We start from the raw sequence: 27,169 nt of genomic DNA on the forward strand, positions 1-27,169 counted from the left end.
TTGACCACGATTTTGGCCAACAACGAGTAGACGTCAAAACTACAATGAACCTTCAAGAGAAAAATACGACACAGATAATTTTATAGTGGTTCAGCCCCAATTTATTGGTAATAGCCTAATACACTAGGAGTTGTGATATATATCCTTCACTTAAGATCAGATGAACTTGAGCCAACTGAGTGCCTTAAGTGTAAGTAGGAAAATACATAGTTTCTCTCTCTAAACTCTCTTAGAAAATGCCCCAAGAATACCCCAAGTAACAGTCCCAAAGTCTCCAAACTAGAGAGTTTTTTCTCAGTCCAAAAAGATCAGAACCCCTTAAATGATGCCATGAGCCCTTTATTTATAGGTTCATGGATCGTACATTAAATATCTCCCTTTGACCGAGTCCTTAGTTCTTCCAACAGACTTTAATAAAATATAAATGAACTTAAATTACAATAATATAGCTATTATTCCGGGATATCTGAGAGATTCTCGCGGCAGTTGAGAATGATTCGGGTTGAAGTTGTTACTGAGGACATAGGCAAGCACCTCTCGTCAGCAAAGCACTCCTCTAGCACACCTCTGGTATAGCAAAACACTTTACTGGTCGGGCAAAACAAATGACTGGTCGGCCAAACACTCCACTGGTCGGTCAAGACAGGTAACTGGTCTAGCAAAACACTTCTCTGGTCTAACATGGTACTTCTCTGGTCTAACATGACACATCTCTGGTCTAGCAGAACATTTGACTGGTCGGCCAAACTCCTAACTGGTCAATCAAAAATCTTTGCCGGTCGGACAGAAATTCTATCAGGTCGGTCAGATCACTTTATCACAACTCCGAAGAACCAATACATTTATTGACTATTAATGTGCCATTTACTGACCATATATTGCCACTTGAAACTTCTGATTGCCACGTCATTGAACTGAAATTTTGAGGATAACATTTGCCCCCCAAGTTTATTATATGATTTACTCGTATGATAAACTTTTTCTCTAGCAAAATGTTTTTGAGGTCATCCAAAAGCTTCCATCCGGTCAGTAACCTTCACTTTTGTAGTAAACCCACGACTTAACTTTTCTGTCCATAAAAACGGTAGTTATCAGTTTCCTATTTCCAGTGCTTTTTTGGGCTCACGAATATAGGATAATCATTGATGTTATCTTGAAGTTTGTTGAACCCTTGAAATTCAACTTTTTGATCTTGTTTGCATAATTCAAAATCAAGAAAATAGGTTCCCTTTTAGCCCATCAAACCCATAACCTTGGCCACTCCTAGCCGATCGAACTATTCGGATGCATGCCCTTGCTCCTCGGATGCCCAGCTATTTCGGACACCTAGCCCTTCGGGTGCGCATCTCCTCGGATGGCCAACTCTTCGGACGCGCATCCCCTAGGCGTCCCCCTCGAGCCACTCGGACACGCGGTTCCTCCAGCCGCTCGGCCATGCACCCCAACCGCTCGGGTGTGTATCTCCTCGGATGCACACATGCCAGCCTCAGTCGCTCGGACGCAGCCCCAGCTAGTCGGACACAGCCCACACCTAATCGGACGCAGCCTTGGCTACTCGGACACCAGCCTTCGGACGCGCGCGCGGGCCTGCTCGGACACGCTCGGTGTCCGCTCGGCCATCACCCAACCGACCGGGCATATGGCATAGCCATTTAAGCACATGCCTAAAATTTATCCCTCCAAACACCATCAAAACACTTTGTTCAAATCTCTCAAAAGTATTTTGAGAGATTGATTTCTCTCGAACAATCTTGGGGAAATTTGACTTCTCTTCTCAAAAACATGTTTCCACTATGTGGTATTTACTTTACATTCATTTGTTCGTGTTTGTTTGATTCACTCCAGGGACCCATCGCTGTTAGTCATGCTTAACAACAGAGTTTCCAACTCGAGCAGTGATATATACTCAGCCAACCAGGGAAGTTGTATCTGCTCTCCCGACCTAGAAAACTTTGCACCTGATTAGCTAAACTTTGTACCTGGCCAGTAGTTTACTCTTTTTTCTTGTGAAGACAATTGTTGCTTAGCAGCTTTGATATTTTTCTCGTACAGCCGAGCTATTGGCATTTATACTTTACTTTTCTTTGTTAACTTAAAACATTCTAAGTCTTTTTAGACTTAAAAAGTTATAAGTTTTTTGTGAATAGTAAAGTCATTCTGATGTATGCCTTATATTTTCACATGAGTACTTAGTTTTCTAACTTTAGAAATTCTAGACATTTCATTAATCCACACTAAGTATACTTTCTCACTCTTATTGCTCTAACATTTTATGAGCATGATATTTATTGTCACACGAATATCTGCTTCTAACTTGAAATTTTAAAAAAATTCCAAGTTACTTAAGCTTTGTCAAACAAGTCAGCTTAATGGCCTTTTTGGACTTCGAAAATTTACAAGTCAGCCTAAAAACAGATATCTTAATTCGTGTTCTCATTGCCTGTGTTAAATTACATACCAGTATACCCCATGTGCCCCCCCAAATGATCGAGGATTGTAAGATTTTTAGTCACTTGCTACTTGACTGAATTTGTTCGAGCAGTTAATTACTCGTGAAACACATAGAATATATTGAAAATATTCGAGCAATTGAACACTACTTGAAGGTATCGACCAGTTGAACACTGTCCGATTTTACCGACCAGTGGAACACTGTTCGAATAATTAACACACATACACATTTGTAGCAAGAATCGACCACGCTGCGCGTAATCTCTTTTATTACTCGTAAATTAAAAAAGGACAATACGTGTCTAATAACAAGTCTTAAACAACAAAAATTGTTCAAAAATAGATGACTGGTCAGCAAATAACCAGCTCATAAACCAAATTTAAATAACAAGTTAAACAACTTGAAATTAAAGTACCTGAAAGCGGTATTTAGAAATAATATATTCACAGACGCTCGTCATTCCAGTGGCTCCTGATCCTAGCACTCCCACTCAGCATACCTCTCCCTTACTTCGTTGCTATCCTCAGCCAAGTGTGGACCTCCACATATAGTGTCTAAGGTAAAGTCCATAGGTCCGGGCTGCAAGGGTGGAGATCTTTGTCGTTTGAACCCAGGATTGCTACTGCCTCCTTCTCCTTGGGGTGTCTCTGCCCAGTACTTTCTCAACTTGCCCGACCGGAGAAGAAACTCTATCTCGTCCTTGAAGTGATTGCACTCATTCGTGTCGTGACCATAATCTCTATGGAAACGACAAAACTTATTCATGTCTCACTTCCTCATCTCTTTCCTGATGGGTGGAGGTTTCTTATAGGAAACCTCTTCATGACTAGCAAGATATATTTCCGCTCGGCTGGTCGAGAGAGTGGTGTAATTAGTGAACTGAGGCTCATACTTGGTTGGCTTTTTGTTTGAACTCAACTTTGCTTTCTTTTCCTCATAGTGGTCAGACCCGTTATTTCCACGTTTCTTTCCATCATTCTTAGGAGGGTCAGTTGATCTGCCCGGATTGTTTATGCCATTCTCCTCTTTCTCGATTGCATCATCCAATTACATATACTTGTCTGCTCGGTCAAGAAATTGTTGAAGTATTGAAATTGGATTTCTATGTATACTATCCCACAAAGGGCTCCGATAAGTTATCCCAGCAGATATGGCAACCATCTTCCCCTCGTCTCCTACAGCAGTTGCTCTATTGGCTTTTCTCATGAATCTCTGTATATAATTCTTTAAAGACTCATCTTTTCCTTGTTTGATATTTGCCAAGTGGTTGGCATAAACTGATGGAGTCCGGGCAGTGTTGAATTGTCTACAAAACTTCTTCCTGAATGCTTCCCAAGAGGTAATGGAGTTCGGTTTAAACTTCCAATACCATTCCTGGGCAGTATCTGACAAAGTAGTCGGGAAAACTCTACACCGATAATCATCACTTAGTCCGAGCAATTCCATCTGGTCCTCAAATTTCCCAACATGTCTGATGGGATCTGCCTTTTCTGTATATACTGGCAGAACCGGTGCTTTATATTTTGCCAGCGGCTGGGTTGCTCTAATCCGGGCACAAAATGGGCTGCCACTCCGGTGGTCTATCGCATCCATCCCAGAAGGTCATTTTGACAAACCTTGCACTACAGCTGTTAGCACGTCAAGCTGGGCTTGGATGGCTGGTGCAACTGACGAAGTTCCAAGGTCTTGACCGCCTGGTCGGACATTACCATCTGGTGCACTGTCGTCAAGTATTTCTACTTGACTGGCAGGGCGGTTCAGATTTTTCCCTTCGACCGGGACGGTCCTCCTCTTGTTGGTGATAACATCCCTTAGATCATTCCAGGAAGCATGCTCTCCTGCCCGATCGAACACCGTACTCTTCGATTTTCCAGAGGGCTTACTACGCAGGACTTGCTCTCTCCTACTATGTTGTTGGTCGGGGTGCAGTGAAGGCTTTTCGGTACGTCCCGAGCAGTCTTTTCCTCCTTGTTGGTCGTTGCCCTCCTTTTTCTTTGACTGGTCGGTATGATGACTATCAGCCTCGTCACGACCATGCCCATCTTTGAATTGTGAAGTCCTCTTATCTCAAGGAGTTCTGGCCTGATCCTACCTAGGTGGAGTCTTTTTACTACCCGATCGTTGACTCCCTAATCTAGAAGTTTCTGATCGGTGGCTCCTGGAGGGAGTTCTAGAGTTCTCCCTCTGCGTTGATGCAGTTCTAGAGCGGACCCCATCATCTTCCCGACCAGGGAGGTTACTCCTGCTTCTGTCCGGTCCACGAGAATTGGCTCTGTCAGTGGTCCTCCGATCAGTATTATGTTAGGCCTCCAACTCACATCACTTATGTCAGACGTAAGAAACAAAGGTGCTGATTCATATTCTGGGGTTATAGAATTGTAATGGGTGCTGATTCATATTCTGGGGTTATAGAATTGTAATGGGTTGCTATTAATTACTATTATGTTATTTAAGTTGTGTGTTATTGCTGTCAATTTTGGAATGGGAATAGGTTGTGGTTTATTTTATAAATAGGTAAGGGCTTGGTTTGTAAGGGTATCCTAGAGTGAGTTGTTGAATGTGTGGAGAGTTGGTGGTCTCTCGAATACCACCAGTGGCTGTGAGAGTGTATTTTTCCTATTCCTCTTAATAGAAATTCCAGAACTTTTGTGCTTCAATTACTTACTGTCTTGCTAGTGTTGTGCTTGGTTTCTGGTTTGTTCTTGCTTATTTTTTCAAGTCTTAACAGTGGTATCAGAGCAGTCTCCTTCCTGGGCTATGGCGGGCGTGAAACGGGTGGAGAACCGGGTCGACGATTTGGAGGAAAAATTGGAGGCCATTCACACTAAATTTGGCCTGCTGCGATCTGAGTTCCAGGGACTCGAAATTGAAAAACTACACAACGAAATCGATAAAATTCCAGACCTGGAGTCAAGTATTTGCGCCCTTGTTTGGCAGTTCGATGACTTTATTCATCAAAGGCCCAACTTGGGTCCTCAACCTTCTGTTGGATCTGGTGCGAATCCGAATCCAGCGGCAACTTCTAGTAAGGATAAGGAGAAGAGTATGGACGTCGAAAATTCTGCGGAGTTACTTACGCCTAGAAACTTGTCTGATTTGTTACCCAGGAAGTTGGAGCTGCCCATTTTCGATGGGGTTAATCCAGATGGATGGTTGTTCCGTGCTGAGAGGTATTTCGACATCAACCACATGCTTCCTTCAGAGAAGCTTCGCGCAGCAGTGGTGTGTCTTGAGGGTGATGCTCTTTCATGGTATTATTGGGAGGATGGAAGACGACCTTTTCGCGGCTGGAACGAATTCCGTGACATGCTTCTCGAACGTTTCCGGTCATCTCAAGAAGGGTCACTTCACGAGCAACTTTTTTCTCTTCGACAACTCACCACAGTTCAGATGTATATAAAGCAGTTTGAAATACTTTCAGCCCCTCTCCGTGATTTATCGGAACAAGTATTGGAAAGTATTTTTATAAAAGGGCTACGTGATGAACTCAAAATTTTGGAGCCCGTGGGCCTTGTTAGGAAAATGAAATTAGCCCAGAAAATTGAAGACAAAAATCAGGCCCTTTTGTCATACCGATTTGGACCCAATTTATCAATGGGGCAACGTACTCCTTCTGGTGCTACTTTCACTCACCGATCTTCTCACGCATCCACCATACCTGTTAATCGACCAGTTTCCTCTAATATATCAGTTTCAAAACCCCCTAACCAATCTTCTTTTCGCAGATTAACTGATGCAGAGATGCAAGCCAGACGAGAGAAGGGACTTTGTTTTCGTTGTGATGAAAAATTTAGTCCAAGACACCGCTGTAAGAAGAAGAAACTTCAAGTTTTATGGGTCAATGAGGAACCAGAAGATTCAGGTGATGATGAACTGATCGCGAAAGCCACTACCGACAACTCAATGGTGGAGGATGAACCAGAATCTCCAGTGTTATCCCTTTCTTCCTTAGTGGGTCTATCCTCTCCACACACTATGAAGGTGCGTGGCCTGATTGGCGAACGAGAGGTTGTGATTTTAATTGATTCTGGAGCCTCACATAATTTTATTTCAGCAAGCCTAGCTGAAGAGATAAAATTGCCTATTAGCCATACACGAGAGTTCGGAGTCGCTATGGGCAATGGTGATGAGGTTCGTACTATGGGGGTATGCCGACAAGTTTGCTTACACCTGGAACAATTTGATGTGATTGCAGATTTCTTTCCTCTGCGTTTGGGCAGTTCGGAAGTAATTTTGGGGTACCAATGGTTGTCTACTCTTGGGGAATCTTACATGAACTGGGGTACCATGTGTATGAGGTTTTCAGTGGGAGGCTCGAGGGTTAAGCTTCAGGGGGATCCTTCTTTGAGCAAAGCTCAAGTTTCCTTAAACGCCATGATGCGAACGATCACTCATGAGGGGCATGGTCTGCTGTTGGAACTTGGGCACATGACTTTATTGGCACCTGATTTGGATAACTCGGCTTCGCCGGCTATATCGTCGCCAACGGTGGCCACTCTCTTAACTAATTTTAGTGATGTCTTCAACATGCCTTCTTGCTTGCCCCCAACTAGAGTCAAGGACCATACCATTATTCTCAAGGAGGGCACCTCACCAATTTCGGTTCGTCCTTATCGATAACCTCAATTTCAAAAAGATGAAATTGAGCGGTTGGTGGCTGAGATGCTAGCGGCTGGGATTATCCAACCTAGTTCGAGTCCGTATTCTAGCCCAGTTTTATTGGTGAAGAAAAAAGATGGGAGTTGGCGCTTTTGTGTTGACTATCGTGCTTTGAATCGAGCAACGGTTCCCGATAAATTTCCTATCCTTGTTATTGAGGAATTATTGGATGAATTACATGGAGCCCAAGTATTTAGCAAGATCGATCTTAAATCCGGATATCATCAGATTCGTGTCCGTGGAGAAGACGTGCCCAAGACTGCTTTTCGCACTCATGAAGGGCATTACGAGTTTCTTGTCATGCCGTTTGGGCTTACCAATGCCCCCTCCACTTTCCAATCCTTGATGAATGAGGTTTTTCGTGAATATCTCTGAAAATTTGTTCTTGTTTTCTTTGATGATATTCTGATATACAGTTCATCTGAAGAAAGTCATCTTTATCACTTACAATGTGTTTTTTCTTTATTGCGTGCAAATCAATTATATGCTAATTCTAAGAAATGTGTTTTTGCTCAAACGAGGATTGAGTATCTAGGGCATATCATTGATGATACCGAAGTCTCAGCTGATCCAACAAAAGTACAAGCCATGGTGGACTGGCCTCAACCAACCAGTCTTCGTTCCTTACGAGGTTTTCTAGGCCTTCCTGGCTATTATCGTCGTTTTCGTTTTGTGCGAGATTACAGCAAGATCGCATGGCCATTAACTCAGCAACTGAAGAAAGACGCTTTTCGGTGGAATGCGGAAGCGGAGGCAGCTTTCCGCCAACTTAAAGAAGCCATGATTAGTGTACCAGTGCTTGCGCTACCTGATTTTTCTAAGCAATTTGTGATTGAATCAGATGCATCTGGTTTTGGGTTGGGAGCTGTCCTTATGCAAGAAGATCGTCCCATTGCTTTTTACAGTCACAAGCTCAGCTCTGTCTCTCGCATTAAATCTGTTTATGAGAGGGAACTAATGGCAATTGTTTTCGCTATTAAGAAGTGGCGTCCATATCTTCTTGGTCAAAAGTTCATAGTTCGTACAGACCAACGCAGCTTAAAATTTTTATTAGATCAGCGAGTTGTCGATGGCGAGCATCATAAATGGTTATTAAAGCTTATGAGCTATGATTTTGACATTCAATACAAGCCAGGAAGTGCCAATACTGCTGCTGATGCCCTTTCACGATTACCAGTTGAAGTCTCGCTGGGTACACTTTCTGCCATAATCATTCAAGATTTTGAGGAACTCAAGGAGCAAGTTGATGTTGATGCCTTTCTTTCTAATATCAAGCACTGCGTGCAGCAAGATCCCGCTTCTTATTCTGCATATTCACTTGTTGGGGGCCATTTGAGATACAATGGGAAACTCGTTTTACCGGCTGATTCTTCTTATATTCCATTATTGCTTCGCGAATTCCATTGCGGGGTGGTCGGAGGGCATGCTGGAATACGTCGTACTTATCATCGTTTAGCAGCTGAGTTTCATTGGAAAGGCATTAAAAGATCTGTCCAGAATTTTGTTGCTGCATGTGATGTTTGTCAACGCAGCAAGTATGAAGCCATGTCTCCAGCTGGACTTCTTCAACCCTTGCCAATTCCACAACAAGTTTGGGATGATATTACTATGGATTTCATTGAAGGCTTACCTAAATCAAAAGGGTATGATTCTATTCTAGTATTTGTCGATCGACTTTCCAAATATGCACACTTTATTCCTTTGAAGCATCCATTTTCTGCCCCTTCTGTGGCGGAAGTTTTTATTCAGGGTGTGGTTCGCTTACATGGCGTACCTCGGAGTATTATTTTTGATCGGGATAAGATATTTATGAGTCTTTTTTGGCGAGAGTTGTTCTCTTTGCAAGGCTCTGAACTCAGACGAAGTTCCTCCTATCATCCACAAACTGATGGCCAATCCGAGGTGGTCAACCGGGGTTTAGAAACCTATTTGCGTTGTTTTGCTTTGGATAAACCCTCTCGTTGGTCTGCATGGCTATCTTGGGCTGAATATAGCTACAATTCCTCTTTCCACTCTTCGGCAGGCATGACACCTTTTAAAGCTCTTTATGGTCGCGACCCTCCGCCCTTGATCCATTACGAGTTAGGTTCTGCTGCCAATGCTGAAGTAGAGCAACAACTGATTCAACGTGAAGTAATTTTGACGGAGTTAAAGTCTCACCTTTCTCGAGCCCAACAAAAGATGCAATCCTTTGCTGATTCGAAACGTCGTGATGTGAATTACGAGGTCGGGACCTTTGTTTATGTTAAACTCAGGCCTTATCGACAACAGTCCCTCGCTCGCAAAATCAATGAAAAACTAGCTCCCAGATTTTATGGCCCCTTTGAGATACTTCGCCGCATTGGAAAGGTCGCATATCAGCTTAAGTTACCCCCTACGTCCAAGATTCATGATGTCTTCCATGTCTCTCAGCTTAAGCTAGCAATGGGTAAGCATGCATCTTATCCTGCTATTCCTATTCATCTCTCTTCTGACATGGAGCTTTTGGTGGAACCATTGGAGGTGGTTAGTGTGCGATCCTCCACACATCCCAACTATACGGGTACTGAGGTTCTCATCAGGTGGAAGGGGCTGCCAGCTTTTGAGGATTCTTGGGAGCGCTTTGGGGTGCTTACAGAGCAATTTCCCCATTTCAACCTTGAGGACAAGGTTCGAGTTTGGGCGGCGAGTAATGTTAGGCCTCCAACTCACATCACTTATGTTAGACGTAAGAAACAAAGGTGCTGATTCATATTCTGGGGTTATAGAATTGTAATGGGTGCTGATTCATATTCTGGGGTTATAGAATTGTAATGGGTGCTGATTCATATTCTGGGGTTACAGAATTGTAATGGGTTGCTATTAATTACTATTATGTTATTTAAGTTGTGTGTTATTGCTGTCAGTTTTGGAATGGGAATAGGTTGTGGTTTATTTTATAAATAGGTAAGGGCTTGGTTTGTAAGGGTATCCTAGAGTGAGTTGTTGAATGTGTGGAGAGTTGGTGGTCTCTCGAATACCACCAGTGGCTGTGAGAGTGTATTTTTCCTATTCCTCTTAATAGAAATTCCAGAATTTTTGTGCTTCAATTACTTACTGTCTTGCTAGTGTTGTGCTTGTTTTCTGGTTTGTTCTTGCTTATTTTTTCAGGTCTTAACACATTATTATTTCTTGCTCCCTGGGAGGCTGCTCGTGCCGCGGCTTGAGCATTGACTTCGGCCAATTGGGTAGCCACTTCTAGAGCAAGTGCTGCTTCGTGATGTCTCCGGTTGACTTCCTCCTGTCGCTGTCTGAGCTCTTCGCTTCTGGCCTCCATATCGCGCCTTTGCTGCTCTAACATAGCTCTCTGCTTGGCCATCTCTTCAGCGAAAGACTCCTGCTGAGCATTGAATTGCATCATCTCCTCTTGGAAAGCGCCTATTGCTTCCTGGAGTTGTTCAACTTCTGGAGTGGTCTCCTCGAGAAACACCCTAGGCTCAGTCTCTGGGTTCTGCGGTCCAAGATCTTCTGATCTAGCAGGCTCTTTTGACGTGCCTGACTTTTTGGATGCCACATTGGTATTCTTGGGCGCCATTTCGATATGATAGTCGTGTGTTTCTTCTCTTTAGGCTCTCAATGAAAGCACCAAAATGTTGACCACGATTTTGGCCAACGACGAGTAGACGTCAAAACTACAATGAACCTTCAAGAGAAAAATACGACACAGATAATTTTATAGTGGTTCAGCCCCAATTTATTGGTAATTAGCCTAATCCACTTGGAGTTGTGATATATATCGTACACTTAAGATCAAATGAACTTGAGCCAACTGATTTTCTTAAGTGCAAGTAGGAAAATACATAGTTTCTCTCTCTAAACTCTCTTAGAAAATGCCCCAAGAATACCCCAAGTAACAATCTCAAAGTCTCCAAACTAGAGAGTTTTTTCTCTGTCCAAAAAGATCAGATCCCCTTAAATGATGCCATGAGCCCTTTATTTATAGGCTCATGGATCGTACATTAAATATCTCTCTTTGACCGGGTCCTTAGTTCTTCCAACAGACTTTAATAAAATATAAATGAACTTAAATTACAATAATATAGCTATTATTCCGGGATATCTGAGAGATTCTCGCGGCAGTTGAGAATTATTCGGGTTGAAGTTGTTACTGAGGACATATGCAAGCACCTCTCGTCAGCAAAGCACTCCTCTAGCACACCTCTGGTATAGCAAAACACTTTACTGGTCGGGCAAAACAAATGACTGGTCGGCCAAAACATCTGAGTGGTCGATCATGCACTTCACTGGTCGGCCAAACACTCCACTAGTCAGTCAGGACAGGAGACTGGTCTAGCAAAACACTTCTCTGGTCTAACATGGTACTTCTCTGGTCTAACATGACACATCTCTGGTCTAGCAGAACATTTGACTGGTCGGCCAAACTCCTAACTGGTCAGTCAAAAATCTTTGCCGGTCGGACAGAAATTCTATCAGGTCGGTCAGATCACTTTATCACAACTCCGAAGAACCAATACATTTATTGACTATTAATGTACCATTTACTGACCATGTATTGCCACTTGTCACCTCTAATTGCCACGTCATTGAACTAAAATTTTGGGATAACACATGTGATTGAAAAGTGGAAAAGAGATTAGAATTACCAGTCATATGATCTGTGGCACCAGAATCAATGATCCATTTGGAGGATGAGGAAAGACACGCATTGGATTTACCTGAATCAGCAATAGCAGTGACAGAAGAAGATGAAGGCTTGAGTGATTCTTGATACTGTGAGAACTTGGCGAATTCATCGGCAGAAATAAGGACTGATTTTTCAGAGGTATCATCAGTAGAGGCAACGTTGGCCAAGTGTTTTTGCTGATTTTTGTACTGAAGCTTTCGACACTCAAACTTCATATGGCCTGGCTTTTTACAGTAGTTGCACATAATGGTTCTTGAGTCCGACGTTCAAGTTTCAAATTCGTGCGAGCCACCTCCCTTGTTGCCAATATGATTATTTGATCTCCCAGGAGCATAAGTATTATTCCGACCGACTAAAGCACCACTAACTGGAACATGTGGAGGACTTTCTGTGCGTAAAAGGTGACTAAAGACATCTTGGAGAGAGGAGATCTCAGAACCGGAGATGATTTGTGACTTCGCAGACTCAAAATCAGATGAAAGGCCAGCCAAAAAACTCATAATAGCCATCTTCTCCTGTTGGCTTTGTTGAACCTTCACATCGGGACTAAAAGGCAGCAACATATTAAGCTCCTCGTACGTCTTCTTGAAGGTCATAAAATAGTTTATGAGGGACTGGTCTTGTTTGTCCACACGGTACAAGGCTTTGCAAACTTCATACATGCGGGAGAGATTCCTTTTTCCAGAATACAAAAATTCTAAATAATCCATTAGTTCTTTAACAAACTCACAATGATTGATCAAGCCAATTACCTCACCATCAACGGAATTTCGAATCTGAAGGAATAAGCGAGCATCCTCCCTGAGCCGTGCCTGTCTCGAATCACCTTTGTCTTTAGGAGGATCATTAGTCAAATGGTCATCTTTGTTGGTACTTCGTAAATAAAGCCGAATAGTCTTACTCCAGTCCAAATAATTCGAACCATTCAGTTTATGGTCCATGATTTTAGAAATTACAGGAACCACATCAGATACCACAAATTTTGTCTCAGCCATAACTGGGCAGAAAAGTGCCGAGAAGGACGTGGGGACCAACCGGAGTCGAAAGCACGGCGGATGAACGGCGCACGCGCGTGCACGCGCCGGCACATGGGGGACTGGGCAGCGGGCTACGGCGGCGCGTGGGCTCCCCTCGCGGCGTTTCTGGACCTCGGGCGGCGGGGTCTGGTTGGTCGGCGGCTGGGCAGTCCTTCTGTGCCGATGGTGAGAACAAAAGAACACTCTAAATAGGGTTTCTGAAATAGGACCCCTAAAAATGAAAGAAAATTAAATCCTAATTGCAAACCCCACTTTGTGATGAACTCTAATTTCGAATTTCGAATCTCAAACCCAGAACCTGGCTTTGCTCTGATACCATGTTATCTGAGGTGAAAAGAATTGTATTCTCTTAATTTTCCATTGAAAAATGATACATATTTATATACAAACTAGCATAGCTATCTTAGGAAACTATGTCAATTAGGATCTCTACAATTAATCTAATTAATAACTAATTGACAACTATATACATACTGTAACAGAAGTGTTGCAGTAACAAACAACACTACAGATGTGAAGATTTAGTAAATAGAAGGGGTTTTTTTATATAAAAACGATGATATTGTTAATGATAATAAGAGCGGAGGAGGAATTAAAAGTTGGCAAACTAAAAGGTATTGACATCGTTGACATGTAACTTAAACGAGGAATCCATTATAGAAATAAATAGCATCTAGTTTTTACCTCAAGTTTGTGGCTGACACTAGAAACATTAGTCAGTGTCACAGTACCCTGGACAACAAATACGAACCTATAGATAGAAAACATGCACAAAAGGAGATTGACAAAAAAAAAAAGTTATAAATACTGACAAAATTATCCACAAAACAGGAATAATATTAAGAGAATGATGGAAAAATGTAAAACAACAATATAAAGAAAGACAACTGACCTCTCAACATCATGTGCAGGGAGTCCAGATTGTGAATTCCCTGCAAAGTTGAAGCAGGTATTGATAACCAACAATAAAATTTCAACTACAGCTTAAACTAGAATGCCATAAAATATAATCGACAAACCTTGCATCTTTGCGAGGTACATCACAAAATGTGAGCCAATGGCCGGTGTAATCAAATAGGCTGCTAATGTATTTACCCTGCAAAAACATTTCTGATTATAACTATACCAACAGAGACATATATAATCCTTGTAATCTAGCAGCAAAATGAGATTCAAATATACCACTCTGGTAAAGGGCTGAAGACCTGACTTTCAGGTGTTATTAAAGCATGGTCTCTTTTGTAAACACTGCGTGTGAACCCTGGCAAGTCTGCCAAGAAAACACAGCATTAAAATCAATGAATTTTTAATTTCAATTTACAACAAAGTTGATAAACTAAAACAAGGACAAGTGTTACAAAATCAGAGCTCCCCAACTCATCTTTTGTCTTCCAATATCAACAGTCATCACCAGACCAAATTGTACATGAATCAATCTCTATTTGATTGTTAATTGCAACTTAATACTCATTATTTTGTATTATGTTATCGCTTATTTTGAATTATGTTACTCCCATTAGTAAAAGATTAAGATTACGGCGTTAACCCGTAAAATTGCTACACTAGATACTCCAAAAGGAGTACCTAATCTGGATATAAGAAGTAATATTTACTCAGAGAAACAATTAATAAAAAGAGCTCACACACTTTACGGTTAGTGCGCTTTGGGAAACTCATGAAATCACAATCATGTTAGAAATTATGAAGAGGGAAAAACAATGAAATCTTTATGTTAACTGACCTTGAAGATGAGAAGGAGAAAGCGTGGGATTCGTAACCTTCCAATACAAATGCTTGGAGTCGGTAGAGGAGCTGATAACAGAAGGCGCAGAGCAAAACCCATCTTCACTCACTACCAAATCAAGAAGACCTGAAAAGAAAAGTTCAAAATAATGAATGCCCTCAAAAGCTATTTTCTTTACATTGTCTCGACTCTATTTTCTGAGGAAACAAACAGAGGAGAGTCGGGGGTGTACATAAAGTGGTGAGAAGGATGAGAGAAGCTTGCAATGGGCAGCGCATTGGAAGTGTACGGGATGGTCTGACGAGATGGGAGTAGGGTTGTGTTGCTGCAATTGGGTCCAGTCGTCGATGACTGTTTTTGTTTGAAAATAGAAGAAGTTGAAGTGGAGTGGAGTGTGATCGAGGAAGACGCCAAAAACATGTGAGTGGCCACGTGTTTGATTGAGCACTGGCCGTGGCCGTTAAGATGCCACCTAATTTTTATAAAAAAAAATTATGAATATAGATGTTCGGCACCGCGGTGCCCTTATATCAATACTCATCTTTTATAGCTTAAAAAAATTAAGTAATAATTTTAAATGAAAGTATTAAAAAAATAAAAAGTCTTCAAATTAAAAGTTAGAGCAAAATCACTCTCGTATTTGGTTTTTTTAAGGAGTATTTGGTTTTGTAATATATTAATTTATATAATATTTTTTATCAGTTAAAATATGCTTTTAATTATTTTTTATAATTTTAAAATCATTTTTAAAGTATTATAAGTTGTACCAATGAAAATATTACACATGGTTTGGTAGTATATTTTTTTAAATTAATGTTAATTGTTTAATTACATATAACTAAGGTCATTTCAATTATTTAAAAAAGAGGTTTTTTCAAAAATATTTTTTTTTGTATTTTTTTACCTTTTTACGGTCCTTGATTTTTTTTTCAAAAATACTAACTTAAGTTTTCAAAAACACGTTTTTTAAAGTTTTATATCTACAAAAATACTGTGTTAATGAAACAACTAAAAAACAACAATAATACAACAACTAAACATTAACATATTGCATACTAACAGATTTTTTTTAAAAAATCAAAATATATCTACAAACAACAAATAGGTATCAACACAACAACAAAATATCATAACAACTATAAATAAACTTAAATAACTAAAAATCAAAATGGAAAAAACTATACATAAAATCTAAACAACAACCCCACAACAAACACAATGCAACCTATTACGTTTTTAAAAAAACAACACACTGCAATACAATATCGAAAAAACAACTAGAAAATAACAATTGGACAACAACTAAACATCAACTCACTGCATTAAAAAATAACTAAAAAACAACAATAGAACAACTAGAAGTCAACCCATTACATACTAACACAATTTTTTTTATAAAAAAATTCAAAATATATCGGAAAATAATTAAACACATTGAGTACTCTGCAACTCTGGGTAACGTGATGGATAAAATTCTATTTAGTCTAAACAAACTGAAACGAACCTAATATACTACCATTCTCATTGGTGTTATTACAATTGGAGTCATTGGGCAGAAGATGAAGTCAACCATAGTCTTATACCCAGCACCAGCCATAGGCCATCTAATCTCCATGGTGGAGCTCGGCAAGATCATGCTCACCTTCAAACCATCACTCTCCATTCACATCCTCATAACCACCGCTCCATACAACTCTGGCGACACTGCTCCCTACATCGCCACCGTCTCCGCCACCACTCCTTCCATCACCTTCCACCATCTCCCACCCATCGACCTCCTTCCCTCCATCGCAGCCTCTTCACCCCACCACGAGAACCTCCTCTTCGAATTCATCCGCTTCAACAAGCCTACCGTTCTTCAAGCTCTCAGCTCCATCTCCAAAAACGACGTCGTTCACGCATTCATCATCGACTTATTCTGCGCCGAAACACTCACTGTCTCTACCCAGCTCAACATCCCTTGTTTCTTCTTCTACACTTCATCGGCATCTGATTTAGCCGCCTCTTTTTATTTGCCGACCCTTCACCAAAATTCCCAGAAGAGCTTTAAAGACCAAAATACCCTTCAAGATATTCCTGGAGTACCATTGATCCCGTCTTCCGACATGGCAAAGCCAATTCTCAACCGTCGTGACAAGGCCTATGATAATTTTCTTGCATGCCCGGCTTATTTCTCTGAATCTGTCGGAATGATTGTGAACATGTTTGACTCACTTGAGTCGAGAGCCATCAAAGCCATAACAGACGGCTTATGTGTCCCCGAGGGCCGTTCTCCTCCCATCCATTGCATTGGACCGTTGATCCATACCAAATAAGGAAGAGGAAAAGTACGGTCCAAGTCACTGAGGTGGCTCGACTCACAACTGAGTCGAAGTGTTGTCTTTCTTTGTTTCGGAAGTCTGGGTTCATTTACTACAAATCAATTGAGAGAAACAGCCACTGGGTTGGAGAGGAGCGGGCAGAGGTTCTTGTGGGTGATGCGCAGTCCGGTCTCCTGATCTCCGAGCTGTCCTCTCCGACGGGTTGCCCGTCGGACTGGGTTGCCCATCGGCAAAGACCAAGGTGACTTTGAAGGCGAGGTCAATATGGACGTAATGCCCGCAAAAATGGAGAGCCAACCGTATAAATGTAAATATATAATTGAGAACATAAATTTGAAAAAAAATACCGTGCAACAGTAAAAATGAAAGTTTTGAGACAAAAATAGTGTTTTATGTAAATTTTCCTTTAAAAAAATAGGTTGACTAAATTTAAGTCTAAGGTACCAAATATGTATGATTTCCAAGGTATCTGATGATCATTATTGAATATATAATGTACTAAGCTTGAATTTTGATAAAACACAATATACTTTATAATAAATATCCATATATATATACTATGCAAGCAACGTGCAATGTAATGCACGTTTGCTTAGTTTTATTTAGAAAATTTACAAATTATTTTTATTAATTTTTTATGATGATCATATAAATTTTAAATAAATAAATAATATTATATATAAAAGAATGACATAAACATATTAAAATAAAAATAAAACCAAAACAATGTTTATTGTTTTTTTAAATAATAGGATAATCTTTTAGATCAAAAAATACCAATTTTAAGGTACAAACATTCATGATATTATTCAAAGGGAAATTTCACTATTTATGCATAATAGTGAGTATAATTACTAAATAATACCAGCACTAATAAATTTTTCAAATTGGTGCTCAACTTTCACCAAGTACCAAAAATACCCCTCTCATTTTTTTCCACTCAAATTTTTTCCCACACAAACTCTCTCACTCTCTCAGTCTCTCAATCCCCGAAACCCAAACCCAATCCGAAGGAAACCCAAAAACCCCAAAAACCGAAGGAAACCCTCTGCGATAACCATCACCGTCGATCTCAGGCTCTCTCTTTCTCTTCTCCGAAGTCGGCCTGTCGAACCTGTCGAACCTGTCGAGCCAACAACAACAACAAAGCTCGAAACCCACGTCGTCGAACCAGTCGAACCCATTTCTCATTAAGGTATATTCTCAAACCCTCGTGATTATTTTGGTTGTTTTGATCCCTTTGAATCTGGTGGTGTGGAATGGGTATGGTAGTTCTTTGGTCTGGGTTTTTCTGTGGTTTTTTCTGGGTTTGAACTAGTAGCTCGATAGGTTCGATGAAGGTTCGATAGAAGCTCAATGTTATCCAAGGTAATATATGAAACTAGCTCGATAGGCTCGATTATGGTTCGATAATAGGCTCGATAGGGTAGTTTGAATGGTTCGATGGTGGATCGATAAAAGCTCGATGGATCTGTGGTATTAGGTTGAAAGGGCTTGATAGGTTCGATAAGGTTCGATAGAAGCTCGATGTTATCCATGGGTAATATATGAAACTAGCTCAATAGGCTCGATTATGGTTCGATAGTAGGCTCGATAAGGTAGTTTGAATGGTTCGATGGTGGATCGATAAGAGCTCGATGGATCTGTGGTATTAGGTTAAAAGGGCTCAATAGGTTCGATAAGGGTTCGACAGTAGGCTCAATGGATCTATGGTATTAATAAACAGGGCTCGATAGGTTCGATAATAGGCTCGATGGTTATTTATGTAGACAGATTTTGCTTAGCTCGATAGGCTCAACACTGGCTCGATAGTGTATGTTTCAGCTCGATTATAGCTCGATAGAGCTCGATCACAGCTTATTTCAGTTTTTTGATGAAATTTTTTTGAATTTTTTCCTGATTATGTTTAACATTCTGTTTTCTTACCAAATTTGTTTCATGTGTTGTTGCAGATGCCTAAGTTGCTTGAACAGTTCAGTGATCACTTTCCTGGTCGAGTGACATATCGGGGTAGTTGTACTTTAAATCACATTAAGCCTAGGTTTGTGGAGCTCGGGCTGCTTGAAAGGGCTAAGGAATCCCCTTTCAAGCAGTTCTTTTTGGCTTCGGAGTTTAATTTCTCCGGAGTCTTGGTGCATCAACTGTTGCTAAGGAAAATCGCCAGCAACAACGAAGATGAGGTGCATTTTTTCTTGGGGTCGAAGTCTTGTAGATTTGGCATGGGAGAGTTTGCCCTGGTGATGAGGTTGAATTTCAGTACCTTCCCGTCACCAGAAGAGTTGGAAGGGCGTAATCTCAGCGACCGGCTGATAAAGGAGTATTTCAACGATGTTGAGAAAGTAAAGCTCTCACAGGTGGACCATGCTTTCAAGACTTGTACGGTTATGGAAGATGTGTACAAGCTTGGTTTATGTTTGTTTGTTGAGAGGGTTCGGAATGCCATTGAGGGCAAGTTGCACATTTTGCGAGATATTCTGAAAATTGTTGAGGACATAGAGTACTTCTTCAGCTATCCATAGGGGAAGTACTCTTATAGGAGGCTATTGCAGTCTTGTAAAAAGGACATGGTGAAGCAAAATGCCAACTATGATGCCAAGAAGGATGCCAAGGTGCAGCAAGAGTCCAAGTACAGTATGTATGGTTATGCCCCGGCCTTACAGTATTGGGCATATGAGGCTATCTAGCAGCTTGCGACAGAGCTTGTTGTGAGCTCGGGAAACATGGTCCCGAGGATGCTTAGTTGGTCACATCGGAGGAACAAGGATTTCACCAAGTCCGTCATCGCACCGATGTTATTGAAGAAGAATGTAAGTTATATTTTTTTTATCTATATGCTTATCTTTTATCATTATTTGAGTTAACCAAATGTTTTATGTTGTTTGTAGTTGATTGTCCTTCCGATGTTGAAGCCTCGACCAGCAGAAAAGACTATTATTTGTCTTTGACAGAGGGAGATCTTCCCCTTTATCCTGGGCTTGGCCAGGATCCCTCAGAGGCTAATGAGGAGGAGGATGAGACTTTTGAGAAAATTGCGGAGATAGTTTCTTAAGCAGTCGAGGGAGCCAAGATATTTGATGATGCTGCCCTGGGGGAGGAGGTTGCAGGTCCCACCCCTCCTGTTGCCTCAGCCTTAGCCTTCGCCCCAACATCAGCCCTAGCCTCAGCGTCAGCCCCAACACCAACCCCAACACCAGCCTCAGCCCTTCAGCTCACCGACTTGATTGAGCGGTTGGACAGAGTCGAGGGTCGACTAGAGACCCTCCTGAAGAACTAGTTAGTGATCTTGGACGTATTCAGTCAAATCCTGACATTTATTAAGGAGAAATCGAGGGGCTCCAATGAAGATTCAGACTCAAAGTCATTGGATATTCCTCTAGACTATGTTGATGATCCAACCACGCCTCCTACCATCATTGTGACACCTGATGCTGGGACTCCGGGAGTCATTATTGTCAACCCTGAGGATGTTGCTGGGGTTCAGTTTGAGAGGACTAGACGCCAAAGATGCAAGCCAGATTGGTTTGAGGACTACACCGATCCCACGAGGAAAAGACCTTGCACTGATGCAGCTGCACCAGCAGAGGAGGCTACACAGGTGCTGGACCCTCTCAAGAAGCCAGATCCCAAACAGTATAGGACAATGTGCAAGTGGCTACTTGGAGACATGCCCAACAAGACCCCGAGGGATGTAAAGACTGGGAATCACGGTCCAGGGTGGTTTCTGACGTGGAAGACACCCCAGTCGTGGCTCAATGATGGGGTAAGCCATTTATACATGTTCTGTTTTTACTGACTTGATATGAGCTCGATAGGAGCTTGATGGGAGTTTCCAGGATCGATGTGAGCTCGATATAGCTCGATAGGAGTTCGATAGGGATGTTAAAATAGGTTTGTTGTTTACTGTTTGAGCTTAGCTCGATAGGAGTTCGATAGGGATGTTAAAATAGGGTTGTTGTTTACTGTTGAGATTAGCTCGATGTAAGCTCAATGGAGCTCGATAGGAGTTCGATAGGGATGTTAAAATAAGGTTGTTGTTTACTGTTGAGATTAGCTCGATGTGAGCTCGATGGAGCTCGATAATAGTTCGATAGGGATGTTAAAATAGGGTTGTTGTTTACTGTTTGAGATTAGCTCGATGTGAGCTTGATAGGAGTTCGATGGGTATGTTAAAATAGGGTTGTTGTTTACTGTTTGAGATTAGCTCGATGTGAGCTCGATGAAGCTCGATAGTAGTTCGATATGAGCTTGATAATAGTTCGATGTGAGCTCGATGGAGCTCGACAGTAGCAATTTATGATGGTCTTTGCTACCTTTTTTTATCGTACTCTCTTTGTAGCATATTGATGCGGCAGAACACATGCTTCATATGCGTCGTAAGTATTTTCCCAATATATATCGACAGAATGCAATTGTGATGAACAGTTATTTCTCACAAGTGATACCTGCCCAGTATGATCAGTACAAGAAAACAGCCGACAAAACAAAGTATACTTGGGATTCTGACGTTATGTCCATGTTGACCGGCATCGAGCAGCAATTTCTGGCATCTTGGGGAGGATTTGAGGATGTATATTGGTGCCAGAACTATGGACAACAACATTGGTTTGCCATTGAGGCTTCCATTTCTAGTTGGACCCTGACTGTTTATGATTCGGACAACTCGGTGATTAGTGACGCAAAGCTTGACGAAATTATGAGTCCATGGTGCTTTTTGCTTCCTTCTCTATTAATGCAGAGTAAACTATTTGCTGATAGCTTGATGTTCTTCAACAGGAAAGAGCCCGCATCAGTTCACATGGTGTCGCAAATAGAAACATGAGCTCACTCAGTCAAAGAGAAGGTAACAAACATCATCTTCATACTAAATTTGTTTCTAACTAAAATTATAGTAATGTACACTTAATGTTTACTTTTTTTTTACAGTGGGGATTGTGGTGTGTATGCTGTCAAGCATATTGAGCATCTAATGGTCGATCTTCCATTGGAAACTATCTGCGATGAAAATATGGAGGTGTACAGGAACAAGTGGACCACAGACTTGTGGTATCAAAATTTGTTACCTTGATGACTGTATATATACAGGGTCTTTACATGTACAGTTTCTTGTTCACATTTTTTTATAACTTTCATGGGTTGTTATCGAGCTAATATCAAGCTATATCGAACTGTTATCAAATTTTTATTGAGCAATATCATTTTCATATCGAACCATTATCGAATTACAATCGAGTTATATCGAGCTTCAATTGAGCAATATCATTTTCATATCGAACCATTATCGAGCTACATATTATCGAGTTCATAACGAGTTTACATCAAGCTTAACATATCTTTTAAGAAAAATCAAATAAAAAAGGAGGGAAAACAAGCTAGGTTATTAATACAACAAGCCCAAATGGGAAAAAAGAGTTTATAGCCTAGCTTTGCATGTAGCCCTGTTGTGGCCAAGACCACCACACATGCTACACTTGCGCTCTTTGCGAATGATTTCGCCACTCGATGGGTAGCGGTTTGTCTTCCTTCTTCCCACCTTATTCTTTTTTGGTCGACCAACTGGTTGTTTTTCAACGGGAACCCCAACTTGCATTTTCTCTATGTTCTCGAGAACTTCCCAATCATCCTCGTTTCCAGTTGGGTAAATTGTTTCTTTGTAAGACTCCCTCCACATCTCAGTAGTGTAATATGGTGAACATAATGAGTAAATGTTGACACTACGCAAGATGGCCGCAACCACACCATGAACACAAGGGTAACCCATTATTTGAAACTGGCCATAAGAGCATGATTTGGTCATCAAATTCACCTCACCATCACCTTCTGGGTATACCACATGAAATTCAAACTGTCCAAGAGGATGGACTTTCAAGTACCTTGCATCATCCACAATGCCTAAGACATCTTTCTCATATATTGTTGCTAATTTAGATGTGCACTTCTCTACCTCCTCACGACGTGCGGCAAACCATGACTGAATTGTGAAACGAATGAATTCTACAAAAGTAGTGATTGGGAAGGTTCTTGCGTCTCTGGTTTTGTTGTTGAAACTTTCAGCGTAGTTGCTTGTCATTACATTGTATCGATTTCCAGGAAAGTAAGCATGAGTCCACTTATCGAAGCCAATACCCTCGAGATATTGAGCTATGACATGATCCATTTGCTTTATATTATTGAAGAACCTGTGAAATTTTGACTTCCGAAATGCATATGTCGCATTCCACATCTCCTTGTGACAGTGATCGGTCTTGAACTTAGCGATTACATTCATACTTATGTGATGGTAGCATGCGTCGTGGTAGGCATCAGGGAAGACCAACTCAAGAGCATGAATAATGCTAGCATGCCTGTCTGATACAAAAGACAGATTATCAACAACTCCAATGGCTTCCTTCAATTTCATCATGAAATACTTCCAAGAAGCATGATTCTCACTGTCAACAATTGCGAACGCAATTGGATAAATGTGGTTATTCTCATCCAATGCGACAGCGCACAACATGTGGCCACCGTACCTTGACTTCAAGAAAGTGTCGTCCACACATATAATAGGACAACATGATGTAAATCCCCTTCTACAGACTCCGAGTGAGAAGAAACAGTAAAGAAAGCGACCCTCATCTGTGACAAAATCAGTTATGGTACCTGGATTCTTTTGCTGCAGCATGTACAGGTAAGAAGGTAACTTGGAGTATGATTCTTTAGGTGTCCCCCTGACATAACCGAGTGCCTTTTCTCTGCCTCTCAAAGCCTTCATATAACTCATATCGATCCCAAAATTATTCTTCATATCCTCCTTTATGCTGTTTGGTGGGTAGCTAGTGCCATCAGTGGCATATTTGTTCTTGATAAGGTGCCCAAAGACAGAAGGTGCTGCTTGACGGTGGTCTTTTTGTCGCAATTCTAGTGAGCAAGTATGTACACTATTATAAACAGTGATCTCAAACATCTCTGATCGCGCTACTTTTTTCCCTCTTATTCTCCAACCACAATCAGGATCCTTGCAGGTGATATACAGTACATCAGTACCAGACTTCTTAACCAAAAACTCAAAATTATTCTTCATTGCGAAGAGAGCCGCTTTGGTTTTCAATTCCATCTTGTTCTCAAATGTCTTCCCAAGATGTAATTCCCCCAACGCTACACCAGATGAGGGTGATTCAGAACGACTAGAAGCCATGATATCTTCTTTTGTAAACATGGGAGCACTCCATTTTCTATGATCTTCTGTTGAACACATTGGAATGTTCCCTGTATAGTTATATTCTATTCCACCAGGACGACTAAAGCTGGTGCCAGGTGTTCGACGTCCTTGACTTGGTGGGTTCGCCCGTGCAATATGACGTATTAGTTGTTCTTGTGCTTGTTCTACTTGCAAATGTTCAGCTACTGGATCATCATTCACTGAATTGTATCCTAAGTCCTCATTGTGTTCAGCTACTGAATCGTCATTCACATAGGGGTTGTACTCATACTGGTTGTCCCTCAGGTCACCAATAGGACATCCTAAAGTATTGGCTGCTCCCTCAGGTCCGGGAGTGGAATATGGGTCTGCAATGACAATCTTTTTAACAGGAGTGACACACAAGGCCAACCTTTCTTTAGATGTTACTCCAAAGAATGCACGGACACCAAGATCACTTTCAACATGAACAGGTGTAAAAGGTTGGTCGCCGCATGTGTAAGGAACCTCCAATTTCAACTCATACATATGTTTATCAACTTTAAGTTCCTTGTGCAATATGTCAAGAAGTTGCAAGTACGTTACAGTATCCTCCATCGGCATCACCATGCATTAAGGGTCCTTGAAAATCCACTTATTCCCTTGTAATTCCCAAACACCATTGTAGGATACAAAAACGTAGACAATAGAGCCTGTGTTGGAAAAAAAACATTAAAATTGTCAGGAAAACTGTCATTTTTTCATAAATTCATGAAAAAAGAACATTATCGAGCTTTATTGAGCTATCATTGAGCTTTATCGAGTTAGCATCAAGCTCTTATCGAGTTAGTATCGAGCTACCATTTCTTAAACCGAACATAAAACCTAACCAAAACCACCATCGAACCCTATCGAGCACATATCGAGAAAACCTAAACCTATCGAGCTATAATTGAGCTCAAATATTGTAGGGTCCAATCGAACCCTTATCGAGTTTCCATCGAGCACAATCCAGCAACAAAACCTAAACCTATCGAGCTATATCGAATTGTTATCGACCTTCTTCTACATACCATCGAGCTCATATAGAACCGTTATCGAGCTCCTATCGAGCAAAAAAGTTGCAGAAAACCCAAGAAAACGCAGATCACGGAATCTCTCTAAAAATCCCCAAAAATACACCAATATAGGCTCAAGTTTGTTCAAAATAGCCAAAAAAATGTAAACAAATAATACCCAACACATAAAATGTACAATCTTATTACCCATGGTTTTTCTCCTCCAAAAACTCTCAAAATAGATGCTGCCTTTGATATTGACGACTTCACAGAGACAATGGAGATGGCTAACAATGATTTTGACAAGAAAATTATACAAATATGTAGGTTTTAGGGATGATTTCGTGAGAATGAGAGAGAGAGGGAAGAGAGAGGAAGAGAAGGTTTTAGGATTTTTTGATATAATGGGAGTGGTATTTTGGGTATGAGAGGAATGTTTAGCATCAAATTGAAAATATTAATAGTGCTAGGATTTTTTAGTAATATTAGGCATTATTAAGTATTATTTGTGAAATTTCCCTATTCAAATCACACATAAATGATTGGAGAAGAAACTTGTTTATTTTTTATAAAAGATAAATATTATTCTAATTTCTTATTTAATTACACATTCATACTATTTGTACACATATGACACTTATATATAATGTATTTATTATGTATTATATTTTATTGTAATAATAATACTTTATAACATGTGAATTTATATTAATATAATTATTAAATATCTAGTTGTGTATTAAATATTAGGAATATTGACGGCATAAATATAAAATTCATGCATGTATTGCACTTAAATACCTAACATTTTTTTTATGCAACCGTTACTTTTTCCCACAAGTGTCAAATACCAAACTTTTTAAATATGAATATTGGCAGCATAAATATCTTAATTTATGTAACTATTGCCCTTAAATACATAACTTTTAATTTTTATAGTATAAATAATAAAAAAATTAGTTTTAAAAATATATATATTTATTATTTATGCTACAAATATTAAAAGTTAAGTATTTAAGTGCAACAATTACATAAACTTATGTATTATGTCGTCAATATCCCTAATTAAAAAGTTTTGTATTTGACTGTTAATAGAAAAAAGTAACGGTTGCAACAAAAAATAAACATTAGGTATTTATGCCATCAAAAAAATAAGTTAGGTATTTAAGTGCAACAAAAGTCTTAGCTTAGGTATTTATGCCATCAATATTCCTAAATATTATTATAATAAAGATATTTTATAATATTTGAATTTATATTAATATAATTACTAAATATTTATTCTAGCAAAATTTTATAAAATTAGTATTATATATTATAATAATAATAATATTTAATACATTTAAATTTATATTAATATAATTATTAAATATCTAGTCTTGCATTATATATATTATAATAATAATATTTTATAACATTTAAATTTATATTAATATAATTCTTAAATATATAGTCTTGTATTATATATTATTATAGTAATGATATTTTATAACATTTAAATTTATATTTGTTTATCGAGTTTTTCGGAAACTAGAATTATAAAAGATAAGAGAGCTTAAAAAGAAAGGATTTAGAAAATGCAAGCAACGTTTTTACGTGGTTGGAGCGTTAATGAGCCTTAGTCCATGAGTCAGTTGTATTAGAGCTTAGAGAGCTTTTGACAATGGAGTTTTCTACAAGTTTTAGCAGAGTAATTGCTTACAAGTAAAATCTGGGATCCTTTCTCCAATGCGCCACTATTCATATTTATAGGCAGGCGAGTGCACTGTGCTTGGGCCGGGGTGGTCTGGGCCCAATAAGGGTGTAAATATCATTTGCTCTCTGATGGAGGCTCAATACAAAGGATTGAAATATAAAACATAAATTAACCAAGGCCCATTGGGCCAGCCTAAACACGATCACATTATAAGACTTGCGACAAACTAGTGTTTCAGTCTGGGTGTCGCTGTCAGTGTAATGGTGCCGCAGTTCTGAACCAACGACGTACATTCCCGAGGCAGCCTCCTTTGCATGTTACTTGTGGGGACATAGCTCCACACTTTTTGGGATGATGTCAGTATCGGGGATACTTTATCACGC

The 27,169-nt window shown here is 40.1% G+C and overlaps 1 protein-coding gene and 1 pseudogene across 1 annotated transcript in view; one reads left to right on the plus strand and one right to left on the minus strand.

Moving 5' to 3' along the window:
• Positions 1-14,941, minus strand: part of LOC133778059 ((S)-ureidoglycine aminohydrolase) — a 46,914-nt gene extending 31,973 nt beyond the window's left edge. The window contains exons 1-6 of the mRNA XM_062217881.1: positions 14,788-14,941; positions 14,553-14,681; positions 13,994-14,081; positions 13,831-13,907; positions 13,704-13,743; positions 13,496-13,562 (exon numbers count right to left, since the gene is read on the minus strand). Of these exons, the coding sequence (XP_062073865.1) occupies positions 13,496-13,562; positions 13,704-13,743; positions 13,831-13,907; positions 13,994-14,081; positions 14,553-14,681; positions 14,788-14,833 (447 nt within the window). The 5' untranslated portion in view covers positions 14,834-14,941. The remainder of the gene's footprint in view (positions 1-13,495; positions 13,563-13,703; positions 13,744-13,830; positions 13,908-13,993; positions 14,082-14,552; positions 14,682-14,787) is intronic.
• A 1,009-nt stretch (positions 14,942-15,950) lies between these two features.
• Positions 15,951-17,053, plus strand: LOC133779864 (UDP-glycosyltransferase 88A1-like; annotated as a pseudogene).
• Positions 17,054-27,169: the final 10,116 nt, after the last annotated feature.

The sequence above is a fragment of the Humulus lupulus genome, chromosome 5 (assembly GCF_963169125.1).
Source record: "Humulus lupulus chromosome 5, drHumLupu1.1, whole genome shotgun sequence".
NCBI classification, from domain to species: Eukaryota; Viridiplantae; Streptophyta; class Magnoliopsida; order Rosales; family Cannabaceae; genus Humulus; species Humulus lupulus.